The sequence below is a fragment of the Mytilus galloprovincialis genome, chromosome 7 (assembly GCF_965363235.1).
Source record: "Mytilus galloprovincialis chromosome 7, xbMytGall1.hap1.1, whole genome shotgun sequence".
Lineage (NCBI taxonomy): Eukaryota > Metazoa > Mollusca > Bivalvia > Mytilida > Mytilidae > Mytilus > Mytilus galloprovincialis.
The window spans coordinates 9,825,727-9,849,187 of record NC_134844.1 but is presented as its reverse complement, the minus strand read 5'-3'; the positions used below and the strand labels follow the sequence as shown (position 1 = coordinate 9,849,187).

General features: G+C 31.5%; 1 protein-coding gene across 1 annotated transcript in view; it reads right to left on the bottom strand.

Annotated features, from left to right (window-relative positions):
* The window catches only part of LOC143084119 (uncharacterized), a 34,775-nt gene that overhangs the window by 5,428 nt on the left and 5,886 nt on the right, over nt 1-23,461 (bottom strand). Inside the window, exons 9-28 of the mRNA XM_076260526.1 lie at nt 18,898-19,039; nt 18,138-18,241; nt 17,473-17,676; nt 17,042-17,216; nt 16,338-16,612; nt 15,694-15,849; nt 15,028-15,247; nt 14,096-14,244; nt 12,784-13,276; nt 12,034-12,242; nt 11,187-11,373; nt 9,544-9,780; nt 7,010-7,414; nt 6,054-6,204; nt 4,899-5,035; nt 3,192-3,274; nt 2,313-2,502; nt 1,541-1,658; nt 779-986; nt 241-435 (exon numbers count right to left, since the gene is read on the bottom strand). Of these exons, the coding sequence (XP_076116641.1) occupies nt 241-435; nt 779-986; nt 1,541-1,658; nt 2,313-2,502; nt 3,192-3,274; nt 4,899-5,035; nt 6,054-6,204; nt 7,010-7,414; nt 9,544-9,780; nt 11,187-11,373; nt 12,034-12,242; nt 12,784-13,276; nt 14,096-14,244; nt 15,028-15,247; nt 15,694-15,849; nt 16,338-16,612; nt 17,042-17,216; nt 17,473-17,676; nt 18,138-18,241; nt 18,898-19,039 (4,038 nt within the window). The remainder of the gene's footprint in view (nt 1-240; nt 436-778; nt 987-1,540; nt 1,659-2,312; nt 2,503-3,191; nt 3,275-4,898; nt 5,036-6,053; nt 6,205-7,009; nt 7,415-9,543; nt 9,781-11,186; nt 11,374-12,033; nt 12,243-12,783; nt 13,277-14,095; nt 14,245-15,027; nt 15,248-15,693; nt 15,850-16,337; nt 16,613-17,041; nt 17,217-17,472; nt 17,677-18,137; nt 18,242-18,897; nt 19,040-23,461) is intronic.

The following is a 23,461-nucleotide window of genomic DNA, read 5'->3' as shown; positions in this document are numbered from 1 at the left end:
CACATTATGGTAAGAACTAGTTGCACAAAAAGTAATGAGCCATCTTCATTTACAATTAATGTAGGCAATCAATTTCATGAAAAGGGCTCTCAGTTATAAAACTTTATTTAGTACTTGGAGTACTAAAGTTGTGCTTGAAACACCAAATCCAATAATTTGATTGGTTGTTTTCTGAGGGTTGTGTACGATATGAGGGTTCTCCTCTCCTTTATTTACCTATGTTTGTTTATATTTTCTTACCTGTGGTCTTTTTGTACATGGCTGTACATCAAAGGGTGCTGTAGATTTCTCTGTCAGAGTGTGGTTACCATGTGATGGTTCATTCACCTCAATATGGAGGCTATCACTTCTATCAATATCATAGGCACCAATCAGTGCTGTAAACGTCTCGTTCCATTTCTCTTTGTTAAATGTATTCATCTGTTCCAGATATACCTAAAAATAATACCATTGAATTTTAAATACATTTCACATCAGAAAATTAATATTATACTACTAAGTACTTTACCAATTCCCACAATTAATTTATCAAAAAAAACAATTACATCTAATTTTCAGTATGGAAATAAGAAAAAAATTGTTATCTTTGAATTAAGACAACAACTACCAATGTTTATATACAAATGCACAAAATAAGATGTAAAAAGTAATGAAGAATTACCAATGTATATAGTCAATTAGTTTAATTCAGATATGTTCAAGAACATTTTATTTAGGATAAACATTACATTAAAGTCTTTAACATGTTTATTGAAAAAAAAGTATAATTAAAAATTACCAGAATAGGTTCTGTAGGATCTGAATGCATTTTAGAATGGCCATACTGTGTAACAAACATCACTGGAGGATCGTTAACATCTATAACATTGATTGTCACAGTGACTGGTGTGTCAGCTGGTGGAATGTCTGGATCTGATTGGTTCTCCTTTAGTATGATAGGGATAGATTCCACTCCGTAACAATCTTTACAAGGTGTATACAGCAGGCTATCAAAAATTAAAAAATCCTTTCTCATTAAACATAAAATATTCACACTAAAAACCAACACACTCAGGCGGTACTTAAATCAAGAACTTCAGATCATTACAAAATCAGTTTGCTGTTTCTGTGTGTACATTAGAGCAAAACATGGATCATCTCGCAAGTGAACTTTGAAATCTGAGTATAAACCCTAATTTGGTATACATGTTAGAAAATTCACATCATTGTGTTCTCAGTTTCAAGTTAACGCACATGACTAAACTTCATGGTAAACCATCTTTAACCAAAACTTAAAGCTGATATGGCAAGGACAGCTGCACTTCCAAACTGATGAATAGACACACTTGGTGGAAGAAACATACGGTTATCCCTCTGCTACTGTTGATGGTGCATAAAAACAAGGTCACAACTTAGGACATATCTATACAATAACTGTATAAGAAATGAAAGAATAAAGGAAAGAGTGATTAATAATGTGATGGACAATGTAAACAACTAGTATCTTTCCCTGCCAAATTCCTTCAGAGCAGATGGTTTTCACTTTATAATTTTGACTTACATTCCATCTTTAGTTAGTAGTGGTTCTGACATTTTATATCCAGTAAAACTGTCATTTAAAATAAACTGAATCTCTTCTCCTTCATCATCAAATGCCTGTAAGGGATACTGTAGGGTACCTAGAAAACAATGTTAACATTAGTATAAACTCTTCCCAACTTAGAATTAATTGCTCTTGAAAATTATACCATTGAATGAATTTCTGTATCAGGCAGCATGATAGTATTCCATTATTTTATAAGATATAATATTTTCAAAAGATATTTAATGAAAAATATTTCATGGAGATCTTCATTTTCATACTAAAACACTATTTGTAATGGATCCTAGAAAGTGGAATAACAGGTATTCACTTTGTGCTAAAATTAAGTCCTCTGTAAATGAGGCCTCAAACAATTGGGGTTTTTCCTCAATCCATGAAAATAGGTATTATAAAAACTAAATGAATCTACAGTTTAATTTAGTATTAATTTAGTGTGTTATGCTACCCAAGAGTAAATTCAAGCAGATGTATCAGAACACTCACACAGACAATGTCTCTGGTACCATATAGCTGGTTATTTTTCGCGGATATAAAATTTCACGATTTTCATTGAATAAGGTATACAAAATATTTTGGCGGATTCAAAACTTTTATCAATACCTTTGCATGTACACTTTTAAATTATTGAAATTTATTTTGGCCATTTTGTTCTATCCACAAAAATAAGCAAAAATTTACACCCAGCTGTACAGTATTCTTTAATATAACACCAACTAATACTTTAACTAACCTGAATCCTCTTCTATAGTAACATTATCTGAACTGATGAGCCAAGGTGGGGAATTATAGATTCCTTTGCTGAGGGATACCAGTATATACTGGGTTTCTGTTGACAGGTAAGGAGTTGTCACTTCAGCAGATCTCTTCTTCCTGTTGGACTTGTCCTGTTTGTTTTCATGTTCACTCCATGTATTACAAATCTACAATGAAGGCAATTGATTTAAACTATAGTTATACCATGAAGATTTATGAGGAAGAAATGGACACTACTTTCAATTTTACAAATTGTGTTTTAATTCTTAAGGGACATTTTGACTGAGTGTGGATTCACAGGTTGCTTGATGCAAGCATAATAGTCAGTGGCGGATCCAGAAATTTTCATAAGTGGGGGCCCACTGACTGACCTAAGAGGGGGCCCGCTCCAGTCACGCTTCAGTGATTCCCTATATAAGCAACCAATTTTTTTTCAAAAAAGGAGGGGGCCCGGGCGCCCTGGGCCCCCCCTAAATCCGCCTCTGATAGTAGACCCTTAATCTATCAACACCCCAGTCTTGCTTTTTTTTATTTTTTGTTTGTAACCTTGATTTTTAATAGTTCTTTATAGATAAATGAGATTTGATATCTGCAAAATACAGTTGCCTGAAATTATCAAGAATAATATGATTATTTTTCTTCACTAGTTATTTAATCTAGACATACAACCTATTGGGCTATATTTTTAAAAACAAAATTCAAAGAGAAAAATAAAAACTTGTGTAACAGCAACATATAACACTTTTATAAATTTATCAAAATAATATAAAAAAACAGATAAATTATGCATATTGCAAAAAGTAGAAATAATATAAATACAACATTTTAACAAAATAGCTAATAAGAATAATGTTACCATAACAGTTATAGTTCCGTCTCCATTGAAAACCTCTGAATCCTGACCACATGTTCTACTAGTTATCTCCCATTGTTGCATTACTGAAACACAGTTTTTCACATAATTTATTTTACTCAATACAAATTAACTTTAGTTTCATGAAAAATTACTTATCATATTAATTTATAATCTAACTAATTTGATTAATTTAGAGAGAGTAACATGTGCAGTTGATCTACTATTTTCAGGTTGATATGTCCTTGTAACAACCTTATGCAAAGGCTTTAAAAGTGTAATATTTTATGTATCATATAATGTGACTACAAAGTGTCATTCTCAAATAGATTCAATGATTATTCTTTGCATTGAAAACACATTCCAGTGAAAATAAATACCTAATTTTAATACGAGCTTTAATTTGTTTGACAGTTTATTTTTAACTAAAGAGTTCCAATGTCCCATTGGCATCTTTCGCCTCCAATTAAATTTATTCCATTTTCTTATTAAGGCCAGAATTTTTTAATTTGTTGGTTTACGGATCCGCCGACCCGATTTTGCCGATTTCCAGAATAAAAATAAAATTGACTTTCATGCTTTTTTATTCCCGCCGACCTTAACAAATGCATTATCCCTGGAAAATAATTAAACAATCTTTTTTTTTTATGAAATGAAATGCTTTAATCACTAACAAAATTGATAACACTTCCTGTAGTGAAAAAATAAAACTTCCAGTTTACGTTTCTAAAAATTGACAAATCAATTATAAATGACCTTGAAATGACGTTTGCGCAAATAATTTTGCGAAACGAAACCTGTGTTTAAAACCAACTACACAATGAGTTCGTTTCCCGTATTTGTAATCAGTCTGTAAGATGCATCATCTGATAGAAATAGACTTGTCCAAATGTACACAGGTGGAAGACATCAAGTTAAAGTACTGAATATTAAATAATCATTTTGAATTTTCTTGTTTTATAGATAATAAAAAAATATCGTCCATTTGGATAAAAAAACGGGAATGCATGACAACAGATTAACCCGATATTCTCGTTTTTCCAGTGGACGAGTCTATTTTGTTTTTGACACGTGTGTTGAAACTTATATTTTCGTACGACGTTTTTACATTTTTTTTCTTTATCAGTTTTCGTGCTTGAAGATCATACTTCAACAAGTTTTCTGGAGTTGATAAAGAGCTACGCGAATCTGTTTTTCTTGTTTGTGAAATGACGATTTAATTTCGTCTTTTCCGTGCATCCCCCCTTTTTTGTACGGAAAATTATTAGAATGTCATGCGATGTTTATGACAGCTGAGCAATACAATTTCATCTAACTAAAATCTAAGAAATGATGACAAAATAGCATAACAAACATATTGTCAGAAAGGTGAAATATATATTTATTTGCATATTTTTCTGTCTTGAAAGATATTTTTTTTCTTTTTTTTCCCGACCGACCGACCCGACTTTTTCATGGGGAAAATCCGTAAACCAACAAATTAAAAAACCCTGGCCTAACTCAATAGCATCTTAAGTCTTTTTTTAAACATTGAAATAAATATTGCATACATCATTATTTGCATTGTTTGCTATAGCACATTTATTCTATAGAATCAAATTATGACCACAGAATCATAAAAAGCTACCTGAAAATAATGTATACTTTTATTGAAAGACTTGACAGTTAACACCATCTGATATCAATACATTAGATAAATGTGATCCTTACTAGGGTTCCAATGTAAAAGTGCTGTCTTATTTTCATCATTATCACCAACTAAGTCATTCAATGTGATGTTTACTGGTCCTGGCATTGACAGATGTCCAATAGGTACCAGTGCAAAGGAATAAAAACTGTGCAGTGGCCTGAAATAAGAAACAAATTATACAAATAAATAGACGAAGATTGATAAATTTTAAACAGATGTTTGACTGATATGTCAATCTGTAGTTTAAGATATTCATTCCATCATTGTAATTTCCATTTAAATTTTTTAAGCAGAAAACTTCAAACCATATGTTATCTATACTAGGATTTCTGTATAAGAGAAAATGTAACACTAAAAAAACAAGAATATACTCAAGGTATTTTGAAGATTTCATTGCATTATGTTGCAGAATTTAATTTATTGAACCAAATCTACAAATACATCAATTTTCTACAGCTTAGCTGAATTTAAGTTGTTTGTGATCCAACCTATTCCTGTATACTTCATACAATAGACAACAAAACAGATAATACACCTTATCGCTTTTTTTCCGCCATTACTGGATATCACACAGGTTCCTGTAAAATTTTGACGTCATAAAACAAAATATCTGACGCCACAATGGAAGAGTGATTGTTGCTGACGTCAAAAGTTCAAGCGGCCGGGTCAGCCGGGATTAGCAATAAGGTGAATATTCCCAAAATTAATTGGATTGTCCAATCTTTGAATTACAAAAAAATCAAAAATGTGTATCTATTTATTATACCTACATTTTTCTGGGTACCAAAAATGCAAAGAAAAAGGAAATTACAATCGGAGCACATAATTATGATATTCCTCAAAGCAGGTTGTTTGAGGACTTTAGCCAGGGTATCTTGTATACCCCTTGACAGAGACTATTGTGACTTGAGATGGTCCTTATTTTTCCCATCCCAGATAATTTTGAGACTTGGGTCAGATTATCTAATCATGTAGAACTGAAGTCCTATATAATTGTCAGTATGCTTTATCGTATCACCTAGCGCTCTGTTGACTTGACTATTCTATGTCCAACTATTGGTTAAAATGTCTGACCAGGTGAACAGTTTTAATGAAACAAATTTTAATTTTGTCAGAATTTTATATGAACAGCAATAAGTTGAGAACAACACTTATAACCAAGACACATATCATACCTTTTATATAATAATCTTTCCACCATATCAGATGTGGTATCTGGGTTGACAATATAGGGCTGGAAGTGAGGAGATGAGTCTGACCTATAGTCTGTTATCAAGTCTTTTTCCTCTAGTGGCTGCATCATTATACTCTGGCCTGACTCAAGTCCTACAATATCAGATCAGTATTAATTAATGTAAAACATTAAAAAAAGAATATGTAGTATGATTGCTTATGAGACAACTATCAACAAAAGATCAAATGATGTGGATGTAAGTAACTTTATCAAGTCTATTTTTATGCCCCACCTACGATAGTAGAGAGGCATTATGTTTTCTTGTCTGTGGCTTCGTTCGTCCATCCGTCCTTTCGTCTGTGGTTCCGATTGTCCTTGAAACTTAGTACACTTGTTGCTTATGAGATGATCTTTCTAATTTTTTAGCCAAATTAGACTTTTGACCCCAATTTTATGGTCCACTGAACATAGAAAATGAAAGTGTGAGTTTCAGGTTAAAGTTTTTGGTCAAGGTAGTTTTTGATGAAGCTGAAGTCCAATCAACTTGAAACTTAGTACACTTGTTGCTTATGATATGATCTTTCTAATTTTAATGCCAAATTAGATAATTACCCGATTTCACGGTCCATGGAACATGGAAAAGGATAGTGCGAGTGGGGCATCCGTGTACTTTGGACACATTCTTGTTAAAATAGTATTTTGGAGCTTAGATCTAACTACTCTTCTGCAACATAATTTTGATTTGTCCTTTCCCCTTCAGACATGAAGAAGTTATACATGATTAATCTTATGCTGAAAAAGTCATCTTGAAATAGAAAAACTTAGCTATCTTATCATACGAGATGACTAAATGGAATGGAAGTAACTATATCAAGTCTATTTTAAAATCAGCCTGTCAAATTGTGTTTAAATCAGCCTAAAAAGTTTAGCGATCCACCAGCAAACTAATATACATACCATCAGGTGTAGTTATAGTTAGAACATCAACACTTCTCTTTCTCCGTGTAGAATTGGATGAGAATGAATGGACCAATTTAATTGCTTCTCCATTAACAGATGTCTGTAACACTGCCTTTTTGTCTGTGATAGTGATAGAGCCTAGAGATTTGTTGGTACACAGCATTGCATCATTACAGACCCTCATTGTCATAAACAATGTCCGACCTGGTTCCATGTGGAAGACATTGGTACTTGTGTCTGTTGCATTGTTATCATTAGGACGTAGTTCTGATAATTGTCTGATTTTATGATCATTTATGTACAGCCAACCATGTTTTATTATAGCAGAGCCAGAAATATTATAGCCTACCCACAAACAGGGGAAAATGTCATCATTGTCTTCTGATGTCCCAATACACATATCTACAAAATCAAAAGTTTTGAAAAATACTCATTTAAAACTAAATATAAATATAACCAAGAAGGTGAAGTTTTATAGTTGTATTGCTTGGTACTGCTGTGGAAAAAAGTCATACATAATTAATCAACACATTGTTTATTTTTTGATATTTTTAAATAAATGGATTCTTTGTCTAGATTTCAACAATTATCAATTGGAGGTTTGGAATCCCCTCTTCATTGAAACTACGATCATTGAAACCACAAATGGTTTAATCCACTTTACTTTATATTCTAATAATCCAATTATATTTTAATACTAAAACTATTAACAACTTTTAAAGGTGTATGTTTATGAAATATTAATCATAGACATGTTACCAGCTAGGGCAGACACCTACACATCTTCCTAATGTTACTAAGTCTTTCAACGCTACACCAAAAAATAGAAAAATGGCTGCTGCTGCATTTTTTTTGTATTCATTCATTACAACTTCATACTGCTGTATCTTTTTTTTATTATAAGAGATACAGACAAAGTTAGTGCATGAAAAATGCTAAGGAAATTTTTATCAGGCTCCCTGCATTTTCAGGTAATTAATAGGTAAAGGTTGCACTTTGTAAATACAGCTGTTTCTCAAACCACGCCTCTTTTGGGAATTTAAAATATTCATAGAAATTTAATTTTGTTTACATACTGGTTCCCAGTTATGCTCTCCGTGTTCCATCTCATAGAGACATAACTTGGGAATGTTACCAATAAAAATACATATGCATATTGTTTACATTGAAATCTGTGGTAACCCTTCATTCAAGGTAGGGGTAGTTAAGAAAATTAGTGTTAGTTTAAACTCAGAAAAGTTCAGGGCACATAAACGTTGAAATTATGCTGCACAGCCCTATATTTTGACCTTTGAAAAAAATTGTAGTGCATATGAACTTTCCATTCTAGGATAAGATTTTTTTCAAAACTTCATAGTAAAAGTGGTACAGTTTTAGCCATAAAAGGAGTTCCTATTGGAAATTGCATTGTCAATATTTACAGAAATGCAACCTAAAAAGTGTAAATTATTGTATTCAGGTTAAATTTTTAATAAAAACGACTTTTAATCTTCATTTATTTTGTTGTTTTATCTTCCATATAATACAGGAGACACCAGGGGCTCAATTCCATAGTGTATTGCACCATAAACAACGTATAATGTAATCATGGCGCAAATAAGTGGCTCTGTCCTCAAAATTTTCAGTCAACCTCCGTTTCACCCCTTTTTCTACGTCTTGTAAAAATTGATCACAGGAATTGAATGTAAGAAACACATTGATATAACTGGAAACCTATTAACTAACAAGTTGTGAGTTTTGCCATAGAAATGCTGAAATATTTCCATATTTACAGCGGCGTTTTTGATTTCCGCTATTAGCATTTGTCAAAATATTTGTTTTTATTTTCCTTCTACTGCATGATTTTACCATAAAAATTTCTGGGATTTCAAGCGCAAACTGAACCTTGTATATCCTCCATTCATACCAGCCAAAAAGAAGAGAGGATCTGAATGAAAACCGAATGGTTTAAGAGTCTGGATAAAAAAATCCATTGTCATCGCGGCAAATGCTGCAAATAGCAGTAGTGGACGGCGTACAACATCGTGGCATATGCAGTGTATAGCATTGAAAGGGCTTATTTATCTTTTAAGTTTAAATATTTCTCAACCCTGAATACTGTGGATTCATATATTTTATGGAAGATGCATAAATGAATTCTGTGGATATTTGTTTTCATGGTTTTGAAGAAGTATGAACACATGTTTTATAGAAAATTTGTATTTTGTTGAAAATTATAATTCAACTTATTCCCACAAAATGCACCAAAATTGGTATCAGACAAATCAAAATATTCACACTAGGGAACTTGTGGATGTCTTACCATATCTAGTGACTGATTTATCCTCACTGACTGAAAAGGTAAAAACACATACGGACAAATTTATTTTGTAATGGTAGATAACTCCTATAAAATTTCATCCAATGGCTTCGTTCCAAATTAGCCAAAAATTCATGAGGATGTAACGAACAATTTGTAAAAAGAATTTTGTCGATATCTTTTTTTGTTACGAAGGAGATGCACTCTGATGATAAACTAGTGGATGTCTTACCATATCTGGTGACTGATTTATCCTCACTGACTGAAAAGGTAAACCCTATACTAGTGGATGTCTTACCATATCTTGTGACTGATTTATCCTCACTGACTGAAAAGGTAAACCCTATACTAGTTGGATCTGTACTTTCCTTAGCATCTGAAGGTGTGACAGGGTGGGGGAATTCTGTAGCACCTGGTATTGTATTGTTTATATCATCTACCAATGGGGGTTCAAGTAAGACAGTCACTCCTGAAATTATACATGTTTTATAATACTATTAAGTCAAAGATTAAATAATTGTTGTAAAAAATAAATAAAAGGGGAATGTGTCCAAGGCATACAGATGATGCCCCCGCTTGCATATAAAGATACAAAGGGTCATAATTAAACAATGGTAAAAGTGACGCTACCAAATTCATACTTGTTCTGAGTATTATGGGTAATAAGCTTTCTGCATAAGTTTCATAACATTTGATCAAGGCAAACTTAAGTTAGAGAACAAAAACAAAACATGAAACAATTTTTCCATTTGTCAAGGGCCATAACTCTAGAATTGTAAAAGTGACTACACAACAATTGTAACTTGATCTGTTTTTTCTGGTAACTGCATTGTGTATAAGATTCATAACAATAAATTGAGGCAAACTAAAGTTAGAACAAGAATGTGTCCATAGTACACGAATGCCCCACTCGCACTATCATTTTTTATGTTCAGTGGACCGTGAAATTGGGGTAAAAACTTTTATTTGGAATTAAAATTAGAAAGATCATATCATAGGGAACATGTGTACTAAGTTTCAAGTTGATGTAACTTTAACTTCATCAAAAACTACCTTGACCAAAAACTTTAATCTGAACTTCGCACTATCATTTTCTATGTTCAGTGGACCATGAAATTGGGGTCAATACTATAATTTGGCATTAAAATTCGAAAGATCATATCATGGGGAACTAGTGTTCTAAGTTTCAAGTTAATTGGACATCAACTTCTTCAAAAACTACCTTGACTAAAAACTTTAACCTGAAGCGGGATGAAAGGACAGACGGACAAACGGACGGACGAATGGAGGCACAGACGGACGGACGGACGAACGGACGCACAGACCTTAAAACATAATGCCCCTCTACTATCGTAGATGGGGCATAAAAAGAAAACGTAAAAATTCATCAGTTTTCCATTTGTAAAGGGATATAACTTTAGAAAGGTATAAGTGAAGCTACTTTAATTCAAACTTGATCTGTATTTTGCGGTAATAAGCATTGTGCATAAGTTTCATAACATTTGGTTGAGGTAACTAAAGATAGAGAAGGGAAACCAATTCTAGGATGAACAGACAGACATAGACTGGTAGTAGAAGAAGTTCTTAGACAACACCTTGTGAGAAATTGGTCTATTTTCCAGAAAAAGGGAAATGTGAAAGGGTTTATATATGGGAAGTAATTCTGTATCTCTATAAATGCAAAGTGTTGTCCTTACAACATACAGCAAGTTCTTTGTATTTCATGTTCTGTTGTCTTTTGCACGTCTAACAAAATTTTCAAATCTTCAAAGTTTTCTTTCTTTTTAAAATTAAGAAGCATTAGACTATTTTGACTGAGACTTGATATTTCATTAATAAATATTATACATATAACAATTAAAGATCCTAGCTGACCTGTAGTATCATTCCACTGTGTTGCCTGTCCTCCACCATTTACACATCTGATTGATACATAGTATGTATGGTTATGTTGTAATATGCCTTCAAATGAACTGTTTATAGCTGAAGCATTGAGGCCTACAGATGTAAAGGGTTGTAATTCTTCTCCACCTGTTGTATTACCAATAGCCCAGAAACTTTCCTGAAAATATATTCATAAGATGAACTGGTGGGCCATAGGCAAGATTTTGATAATAATACCAACAATTTTAATGTATTTCTAGAAGTAACATAAGTTTTCTAATTAAGTGAAAAACAATACATTTTCATGATTATTCTCTTTTTTTACCTTGTATAGTAAAAATAAATAATCCTTTAAAAAGAAATGAAAGGTGAGATCTACTACCACATATATGGAGTCATAAAACCCCTTTCTAACATAAAGAAATTTCACTGCAATATTTATTTATAAATATCTTTGTTGCAGTTCATCAAGGCAAATGCAAGTTACTGGTATTGTTTAGAAATTTGAGATTCATTGTTTCTGTTTAAAATTAAGAAAGCAGCTAGGAATAATGAAAGGGAATCTAGTTTCTTGCATTGTCAATATTTACTTAAAAACATTGGAACATAACTGTGAAACAATAAAAAGAAAACCTTTTCAAAGTCAAATATGTTGACAGTGATTGCCTTTTGTCATATCGTAATATTTTTTTGTCATTTTGTCTGCCTCTATATGCAAATCTCCTGATAATATCATTTATTTTGTTTGTGTCAATGGGTTGCTGTCCCTATTTCTATTATACATCCAATTTCTCCATTGAATCATTTATGTATTTATGAATGTATGAGATAAAATTACCTTGACAGAACTTTCCTCATCCAAACATCTCCAGAATGCTTTAATGGTACTATTGGAAGCCTGGTAAACCACTGGTGTAAATTCTCCTTGTGATACATCTATATATATCTGGGTCATGACATCTGGGTCAAATATCGGTGAGGTCATATCAACATAGAATCCATCAGATGAGGCCATTTTATTGATTCCAGAACCAAGAACTGCCTTCACTATAAAACAAAGAAATACCTTTCAGGTTTAAATGTTATTGCATAGATATTTAGATATTATTGCCCCAAAGTTGGTTCTCATGGCAAAAAGCGTCAATTTTGACGTTTTTACGGTCTTTTACTTGACATGGATATCCGAGGGATACTAACAGATGCATCCAACTGTAGTTTACATGTACAGTGGACCCCAGAGAACACATTTATTACAAAATAGGTAAGTGTGAAACTGATCTGGGTACATCTGTCTAAAGAAGGTCATTTGTACAAAAATTCAGAAAATATAATTTGAACTATAACCCAATAATGTCCGATTTCAATTTTTGAAATTCGTATTTGAGCTCAAAATGAACATTAAAAGTGAGAACCATGACAATCAATAGTGAAATATTGAGGAAACATGCATACACTTCAATTAAATGGCATAACAATGACCTCCAAATGTATGGAGCACCATTGGTGCCAAATAACAGTGGTCTGGGTAAGGCCGTAATATTACCGTTCCCGCATGGCAAGGGTTAAAACAGCTTTGAATTTTACTTACCTGTGAAGAAATATATTAATGTTTTGTTGATTTGATGTCCTGTGTCATTGGTTACCACGGCAACAGATTTCAGATCAAGATTGTTTAAGGTGAAGGTCATATCTACATATTCATTAGCATTACAGGTTGCATCACAGTTATATTTAGAACATTCTCCATAGCAGGGAATGCATGGTTTTATAACTTCTCTAAATGGTGCAATGTCTGTCAACAACTTGTCACTTCCAATTCCCACTTCATATCGGAGGATTGGATTGGTTCCTCCTCTAAAGGGGTCACCATAGCGACACAATGATCCTGGAGCAGGAGGCATGACTAGATCTTTGAAGTATGCCTTAGTAGAGAATACATTAAACATATCAGTTATATCTGGCACAAAGTTGTCTCTGTTCCACACATGCAGAATTAATTTAGTGGAATCACTTAGTGGAACTATTCCACAAATCCTTGTCAACTGATCCTCATCCACATGTACTGTCATGCACCAGTTCAGCTACAAAACAAAAGAATGAATTCACTTTTGTACATACCAATAGTTTATATATTTTGTAATGTCTTAGAATGATGTAAAACAGGAGACATTTATGAATTCACTTCTGTGTAATGACTTAACATTTATAATTTATGACAGAATCTTACAGCTGTAAAGAGTAAATTTTAGATGCATCTACTGATCCAGAGTACCTGAGTTTACTAACATATTCTGGTTGGGTTTATCTTTTCAATCTTGTTTGAGTTTATGTTCATAATTCTCTACCCTTGTAGAACATACTTGCTTTGTTTTTTTCTTGTTGTTATTTCCTAAAGTGAAAACATCTACCCTAAATGATTTGATTTGTATCTTTTCATGTAGAATAGCAAAAGAAAGTCAGTAATGTAACTACATCTTGAACATGTTGTATAAAGAATAGATTGAATAATAAACAAAATATAGTACCAACCAAGTATTCTTTTAAAGTAAGTAAGAAGTAACATTTATACTTAGCTTCAGAGGCTTGCTGGAGAGCAAAAATAAATTCACCACAGTTTGCACGTTCAGTTCAATTTCAATAAAGTTTCCAGTTATTTCTTTTTATATAATGTAGAAATAATGATTTTTGTGGGGGTTAAAATTTTGTGGTTTTGTCTCTAAATTTGACTTCAAGGGAATTCAATTTTGAGATTTAAAACATGTAAAAGTAACATTCTTGTTATGGTTTGATATCATGAATAATGTCTATCTATAACAAATTTAAAACCCCAATAAAAATTTCTGCTTTTACAGTATCCAATTTCTACACTAATAATTATGAATACTATAACTTAATATTACATCTACAGCTTCCTCCTTCTCAGCACTAATCTGGATTCTGTATCTATGGAAAGTAGCAGATGGGTCAAAGTTGACAGGTATAGATGTTTTCATAACCCTAAAAGTGTCATTGAATGTTCTGCACCATGTTACAATGTGTGGAGAGGCACCTATAACCAAAATGTAAATAGTAGTCAACAAATTAGTAAATACTTATACAGTATAATGTTTTATATTTGCAGGAAGAGAAAGGTTTTATCTTATATATGCTGCAAAACTAGAAGCTACAATTCATCATAGATTTTCAATAAACTAGAAGAGACTTTCTAGATATGAAAATACAGAATTGTGGACTTTAAATGTGTGTTGATCGCTGAATTTATGAATGCATGCTTAACACAAGCTTGCCCACAATCAGAACATGCTACTTTCATTGAATTGTTTCTGTTGTTTGGTTGCTGTCTTATTGATATATACACATAGAGTATCATTTGAAAGCAGTTCGAACTCAGTTTAATTCAAGATGTAGCTGTTTTCAGCTGAACAATACCAATTCCAATACCTTACACTTGGGTGGTGTTGAAAAAAGCTCCTAATCAGTTTAAAAATTGGCTAAAACATGTATATGGGCCCTTTATAGCTTGCTGTTTGATGTGAGCCAAGGCTGTACCTTGACCTATAATGGTTAACTTTTATAAATTGTTACCATTGGCGGATCCAGAACTTTTTATAAGGGGCGGCCAACTGACTGACCTAAAGGGGGCCAGCTCCAGTCATGCTTCAGTTATTCCCTATATAATCAACCATTTTTTTCCAATGAAAAGGAGGCCTCAGGCCCCCAGGGTCCCCCTGGATCTGCCTATGGTTACTTGGATGGAGAGTTGTCTAATTGGCACTCATACCACATCTTCCTATATCTATATAATTTATGCAATATATAAATCATGATTTACCCGAGAATATTTGTATTCCACAAGATGACTGTGCTATAGGTACACTTGTGTCCATAGGTGTGTCTACTATACTTCCATCTGGTTTGTTTACCACATGGTAGGGTGGGTCTGTGATGTTCTGAGGGGTTATTGTAGTAGTGGTGGGAGAGGCTGTGGGCACTGTTGAGTTGAAGTATCTGCTTTCCAGGTATGTAGTACAGTTTATAACTTTCCAGCATTCCTAAAAGACAAGAAAATGCATAGGTATTTACTTTATGTACATTAGAACTACACATATTTCTAACATTTGCCAAATTTTGTTCACCAAAACACATATAATTTTTAAGTTATTATCCTGCAACTGACCAGCTCTATTTGAATTTTACCAAATGCTTTTTTCATAAAAACATTTACTAAGTGCTGAAAATAAAATTTGGTCCAATAAAACAGTATGAATCAGGTAGCTTAACTTAGTTCCAGGTAAGTTAATTTATCACACTTGATATTTTATTCAAACCACTCTCTATAAATCAAAATTGTAAGGAGGATTTAGAATTTAAACTTTGATTTTGACAACAACTGTTGAGTCATCTAAATTTCTAGTGTTTGCCACTGGCATATTTTGTCTATGACATTATATTTTAACAGAAATCATTTAACTATTCAAAGTCAAATATAATGACTTACTTTAGGTATGATATCTAACAAGCAGCACTGGGCCACAGACTGGCTCCAATCTGCCTCCTCTTTATAGTCATAGGTAGCTATACCATCTTCTGGTCCGTCCCATAACATTATACCAGTAACACCTATCCCTTCTCCTCCGGCAGCTTTTACGGATATCTGTAGTATAAAAATGATATCATTACGTCAAATTTTCATGGTGAGGTCTTTGTGAATCTACTTTTATACCAATGAATATTTTTTAAAGAATAACATAAAGAAAATGAAATGCATTTTGGGTAATTTTAACATCAGACTGTTTTATACTCTGGTAGTACATATATATAAAGATTGCAATTAATGAATTAAGCATTTTGATTAAAGAGGCTGTACACTCGGAACAAGAGTCAATATCCAAAAATGCGAGGAAAATCAAGTTTATAGATCAAGGGACACATGCACACACCCCTTTATGAATCTGATCTGAAAAATAAATATATTTAGAGGCTCTGATACTTAAATATCAAAAATTGTATATAACAAATGAAAGAATGTATATTTCTATTTAAAAATAAAAATAAAAAGGAAATCATGTCACTTTATCTATTAAATCTAAATATGATTATAATCAGTTAACATGAGATGTTAAGATTTTACGAAGTACATACAGAGTAAGTGCCTCCATTTTCATAGTCAGCTGATCTGTATAATGCCCCAGTAAACATCTGTTTTTTATGATTGTCTCTGCCCAGCTTGATGGTCACTGTATCATCATAGACAAGTCGGTCAACATTCTCTGTACGATGGATTAGTGACCATTTCTGTCCACTGGGATCCCTCAGACCAATCTGTTGGAGTTCTGTCCACTTTGGATCATTGACCATAGATATACTTCTTGATGGACAAGCTGGACCAAATGGACTAGCCAAATGCAGCAAAGATCCTGTAAAAATACTCAAAAAATTATATAGGATAAACATACTATACATGTGAAATCTTTTTAATGAGCTAGGGAACACTCATATTTTCTGGAATTTCAGTATATTGTTTGAAAAAAGTATTAAACATTATTCCCTTACCATGAACACTTTTTGAACAGTAGGATACTATATATGTTTTACATATGCTTAATTTTTTGTGTATTTCTCCTTTGAAATTTGTTTTAAAAATTTACAGCAAAAACAATTTGAATGAAAAGAATAACAAACAACAGAAAAAAAATGTAAAACAAAGTTTGAAAATAAATGCTTATCTTCAAGAATTCAATAAAAACATATCTACATCACATTCATTATATTTGTTTCAAATTCTGTAGAAAAATATCAAATGTTATAATTATATATCAAGATCAAATAAAATATAGTGTTCATACCTGTAGCAGTTGTAGATGAACTAAACCAGACTTGATCATTCAAGAAATCTTTTCCATCAACCACTTTACCAATGGATGGTTGTGAGACATCAAATAGAACTGGTGAAGTTTCTTGTAGTATAAAAAGGCCTGCTTGATTTGTCACCTTGAATCTTACTGTATAGGGAATGTTTTTCTAAAAGAGTGGAAAGAACAAAAATAAATTGATTAAAAGTTTCTTTTATAATTAATTTAAGTAAACAAATCATTTTTGGCTTTACAAACATAATGATTAGAGGTTCTGGCATAAGAAAAATTTACTCTTATTTCCTATTTTGCTTGAAACATAGTCTGCAGATGCAGATTACAATTCTGATTTATCTGTTTTTGAGCAAGGTCAATGCAGACATGGGACTAAGATTATGCTGTTACTACGCCTGTATGATACATACCTTAAGTTCCAGTTCCACAAAGTCATACTGTGTATAATTACTGGTCAGCTCTATCCAGTCAACCACTAACTCCTCTGTACTATCACTGTCACATGATAAATTCCTCCACAGTGATACTTCAAATGTATCTATGTCAGATTCAAGGTCAATAAAGTCCTTCCAGGTCACCGATATTGTTGAGTTGTCTGGGGTATAGGTTACAGGCTGAAAATAAATCAAGATGGGTTTGTACCTAGTGGAGGAATTATATTCAGTTTTATTTGATCATCAGTTTATTACATCACCAATGGAACACTTTCAAATGGAATAAATAAATTATCAAATTATATAAATATTTATCTCATACAAGTGAGTGGTTTAGCTAGCTACAAAACCAGGTTTAATCCACCACTTTCTACATAAGGAAGTGCATGTACCAAGTCATAAATATTACAGTTTTATGTTGGGAAGTTGTGTTTAAGTTCTTGATTTTGCAATTTTATAAAGGACTTTTTGTTTAAATCCCTTGGATTTCTGTATTTTTGTTATTTTACTTTTCTTCTCAAGATATATCTCGCCAGTTTAAAAAAAATTGTGAACACTTCTATTGAAATTAAAATTTTAAAAGGTATTATACAGTATTTTTCTGACTCTACAGGTAAAATGTAATCAAGTTAAAGTTTTACCATATCATAATAAGGTCCTGCTTTGATGTGGCCAGACTGTGGTGGTGTTATATCTACTGTAAACTTGTGATAGGTCATTCCACATTCACCAGATTTGTCAGTGCCTTAAAAAATAGAAAAGAATGTTTCACATCTAGATTTCATAAAACCACACTGAATTCATATGTACCTAGATACATACATGTCTATGTTACACCATTCTTATGCTATGCTATACCTCAGTTCAATAATGATTAATTCAGATTTGACCTACATTTTTTCATTTAACCCAATAAACAATTCGCCTTTTCAGAATCTAATGCATTTTGGGTAAAAATTTCAAAACCTCTGACTTGACAATTTTCTTATTTTGGTGTATGAACAATTTGATTACCCATAGCCCTTTCCTCCATGGATTTATTTCTTAATATACTTGATTCGCTTAAGATTTTTTTCAGTTAAAAAAATCATCAGTTTTAAAGTGTTATTGCATTGTGAAAACCAATATTTCATCAATGAAATTCAAGTCAGATAATTCTCATGAATGACCTTTTCATATTGGATACAATTTTTTTTAAAGTCTGATGCAGACATTTTGTAGTCAAAGCATTTCAGCTGAGGTACTACACAGGCGTCAAAAGGCGTCATTATGGAGTAAAGGGGGTGGCTTCAAAAGGCATCATTATGGAGGAAAGGGTTAAGTTTGTTAGTTTGAAGATTATACATTTACATAGATGGCCTTATACACGGGAAGTAAGTCACATTATATATAATTACTTACCCATGACATATACATAATATGTGTGTCCCTGGTCCAGTTGTAGAGGTGTTAGTGTGTAGAATGTGTTCTTGTTGATATTACTGACAGGGAAGATACTGAACAGGTGCTGTTTCTCTTCTTCAGTGGCTGATCCTCCATCAATCTATTAATAAACAATAGTTCACACTGTAAACATGTTTAAAAGTATGATAGCATATTATGGAAAACTACTTTTTCTAAGAACCAGCTGTTCTAAAATTAAAATGGCAATCATTAACAATTAACAATTAACAAGCTCCTGTGCAGCTGCCCACTCAACCAACTGCCCACTGTACATAAACACATCAATAACCCATGCCTTTAGAAGTCTAATTGACTGATTTGACTATGTGTCTTAGCCAATTAGGTGGAAATAATCATTTTAACTTTTTTTTCATCCTGAATACAGCTTCAATGTTTGCAATAATTCACACTAATTGCCCTGCTTACTGCATTCTTTTATAATTTTCAATATTGATATTAATAGGATAACTTTTCTATAATATATTAGAACAATTGAAAACTTACATATAATTTACAGTCAGTTCCATTGAGATCTGTGTTATTAGCTATAGCTACATAATACATCAGTATGTCTAACTTATAACTTACATATAATTTACAGTCAGTTCCGTTGAGATCTGTGTTATTAGATATAGCTACATAATACATTAGTATGTCTAACTTATAACTTACATATAATTTACAGTCAGTTCCATTGAGATCTGTGTTATTAGATATAGCTACATAATACATTAGTATGTCTAACTTATAACTTACATATAATTTACAGTCAGTTCCGTTGAGATCTGTGTTATTAGATATAGCTACATAATACATTAGTATGTCTAACTTATAACTTACATATAATTTACAGTCAGTTCCGTTGAGATCTGTGTTATTAGATATAGCTACATAATACATTAGTATGTCTAACTTATAACTTACATATAATTTACAGTCAGTTCCGTTGAGATCTGTGTTATTAGATATAGCTACATAATACATTAGTATGTCTAACTTATAACTTACATATAATTTACAGTCAGTTCCGTTGAGATCTGTGTTATTAGATATAGCTACATAATACATTAGTATGTCTAACTTATAACTTACATATAATTTACAGTCAGTTCCATTGAGATCTGTGTTATTAGATATAGCTACATAATACATTAGTATGTCTAACTTATAACTTACATATAATTTACAGTCAGTTCCATTGAGATCTGTGTTATTAGATATAGCTACATAATACATTAGTATGTCTAACTTATAACTTACATATAATTTACAGTCAGTTCCGTTGAGATCTGTGTTATTAGATATAGCTACATAATACATTAGTATGTCTAACTTATAACTTACATATAATTTACAGTCAGTTCCGTTGAGATCTGTGTTATTAGATATAGCTACATAATACATTAGTATGTCTAACTTATAACTTACATATAATTTACAGTCAGTTCCGTTGAGATCTGTGTTATTAGATATAGCTACATAATACATCAGTATGTCTAACTTATAACTTACATATAATTTACAGTCAGTTCCGTTGAGATCTGTGTTATTAGCTATAGCTACATAATACATTAGTATGTCTAACTTATAACTTACATATAATTTACAGTCAGTTCCATTGAGATCTGTGTTATTAGATATAGCTACATAATACATTAGTATGTCTAACTTATAACTTACATATAATTTACAGTCAGTTCCATTGAGATCTGTGTTATTAGCTATAGCTACATAATACATTAGTATGTCTAACTTATAACTTACATATAATTTACAGTCAGTTCCATTGAGATCTGTGTTATTAGATATAGCTACATAATACATTAGTATGTCTAACTTATAACTTACATATAATTTACAGTCAGTTCCATTGAGATCTGTGTTATTAGATATAGCTACATAATACATTAGTATGTCTAACTTATAACTTACATATAATTTACAGTCAGTTCCGTTGAGATCTGTGTTATTAGATATAGCTACATAATACATTAGTATGTCTAACTTATAACTTACATATAATTTACAGTCAGTTCCGTTGAGATCTGTGTTATTAGATATAGCTACATAATACATTAGTATGTCTAACTTATAACTTACATATAATTTACAGTCAGTTCCGTTGAGATCTGTGTTATTAGATATAGCTACATAATACATCAGTATGTCTAACTTATAACTTACATATAATTTACAATCAGTTCCATTGAGATCTGTGTTATTAGATATAGCTACATAATACATCAGTATGTCTAACTTATAACTTACATATAATTTACAATCAGTTCCATTGAGATCTGTGTTATTAGATATAGCTACATAATACATTAGTATGTCTAACTTATAACTTACATATAATTTACAGTCAGTTCCATTGAGATCTGTGTTATTAGATATAGCTACATAATACATTAGTATGTCTAACTTATAACTTACATATAATTTACAGTCAGTTCCATTGAGATCTGTGTTATTAGCTATAGCTACATAATACATTAGTATGTCTAACTTATAACTTACATATAATTTACAGTCAGTTCCATTGAGATCTGTGTTATTAGATATAGCTACATAATACATTAGTATGTCTAACTTATAACTTACATATAATTTACAGTCAGTTCCATTGAGATCTGTGTTATTAGATATAGCTACATAATACATTAGTATGTCTAACTTATAACTTACATATAATTTACAGTCAGTTCCGTTGAGATCTGTGTTATTAGATATAGCTACATAATACATTAGTATGTCTAACTTATAACTTACATATAATTTACAGTCAGTTCCGTTGAGATCTGTGTTATTAGATATAGCTACATAATACATTAGTATGTCTAACTTATAACTTACATATAATTTACAGTCAGTTCCGTTGAGATCTGTGTTATTAGATATAGCTACATAATACATTAGTATGTCTAACTTATAACTTACATATAATTTACAGTCAGTTCCGTTGAGATCTGTGTTATTAGATATAGCTACATAATACATTAGTATGTCTAACTTATAACTTACATATAATTTACAGTCAGTTCCGTTGAGATCTGTGTTATTAGATATAGCTACATAATACATCAGTATGTCTAACTTATAACTTACATATAATTTACAGTCAGTTCCGTTGAGATCTGTGTTATTAGATATAGCTACATAATACATTAGTATGTCTAACTTATAACTTACATATAATTTACAGTCAGTTCCATTGAGATCTGTGTTATTAGATATAGCTACATAATACATCAGTATGTCTAACTTATAACTTACATATAATTTACAGTCAGTTCCATTGAGATCTGTGTTATTAGATATAGCTACATAATACATCAGTATGTCTAACTTATAACTTACATATAATTTACAGTCAGTTCCATTGAGATCTGTGTTATTAGATATAGCTACATAATACATCAGTATGTCTAACTTATAACTTACATATAATTTACAGTCAGTTCCGTTGAGATCTGTGTTATTAGATATAGCTACATAATACATTAGTATGTCTAACTTATAACTTACATATAATTTACAGTCAGTTCCGTTGAGATCTGTGTTATTAGATATAGCTACATAATACATTAGTATGTCTAACTTATAACTTACATATAATTTACAGTCAGTTCCATTGAGATCTGTGTTATTAGATATAGCTACATAATACATTAGTATGTCTAACTTATAACTTACATATAATTTACAGTCAGTTCCGTTGAGATCTGTGTTATTAGATATAGCTACATAATACATTAGTATGTCTAACTTATAACTTACATATAATTTACAATCAGTTCCGTTGAGATCTGTGTTATTAGATATAGCTACATAATACATTAGTATGTCTAACTTATAACTTACATATAATTTACAGTCAGTTCCGTTGAGATCTGTGTTATTAGATATAGCTACATAATACATCAGTATGTCTAACTTATAACTTACATATAATTTACAGTCAGTTCCATTGAGATCTGTGTTATTAGATATAGCTACATAATACATTAGTATGTCTAACTTATAACTTACATATAATTTACAGTCAGTTCCGTTGAGATCTGTGTTATTAGATATAGCTACATAATACATTAGTATGTCTAACTTATAACTTACATATAATTTACAGTCAGTTCCATTGAGATCTGTGTTATTAGATATAGCTACATAATACATTAGTATGTCTAACTTATAACTTACATATAATTTACAGTCAGTTCCATTGAGATCTGTGTTATTAGATATAGCTACATAATACATTAGTATGTCTAACTTATAACTTACATATAATTTACAGTCAGTTCCATTGAGATCTGTGTTATTAGCTATAGCTACATAATACATTAGTATGTCTAACTTATAACTTACATATAATTTACAATCAGTTCCGTTGAGATCTGTGTTATTAGATATAGCTACATAATACATTAGTATGTCTAACTTATAACTTACATATAATTTACAATCAGTTCCATTGAGATCTGTGTTATTAGCTATAGCTACATAATACATTAGTATGTCT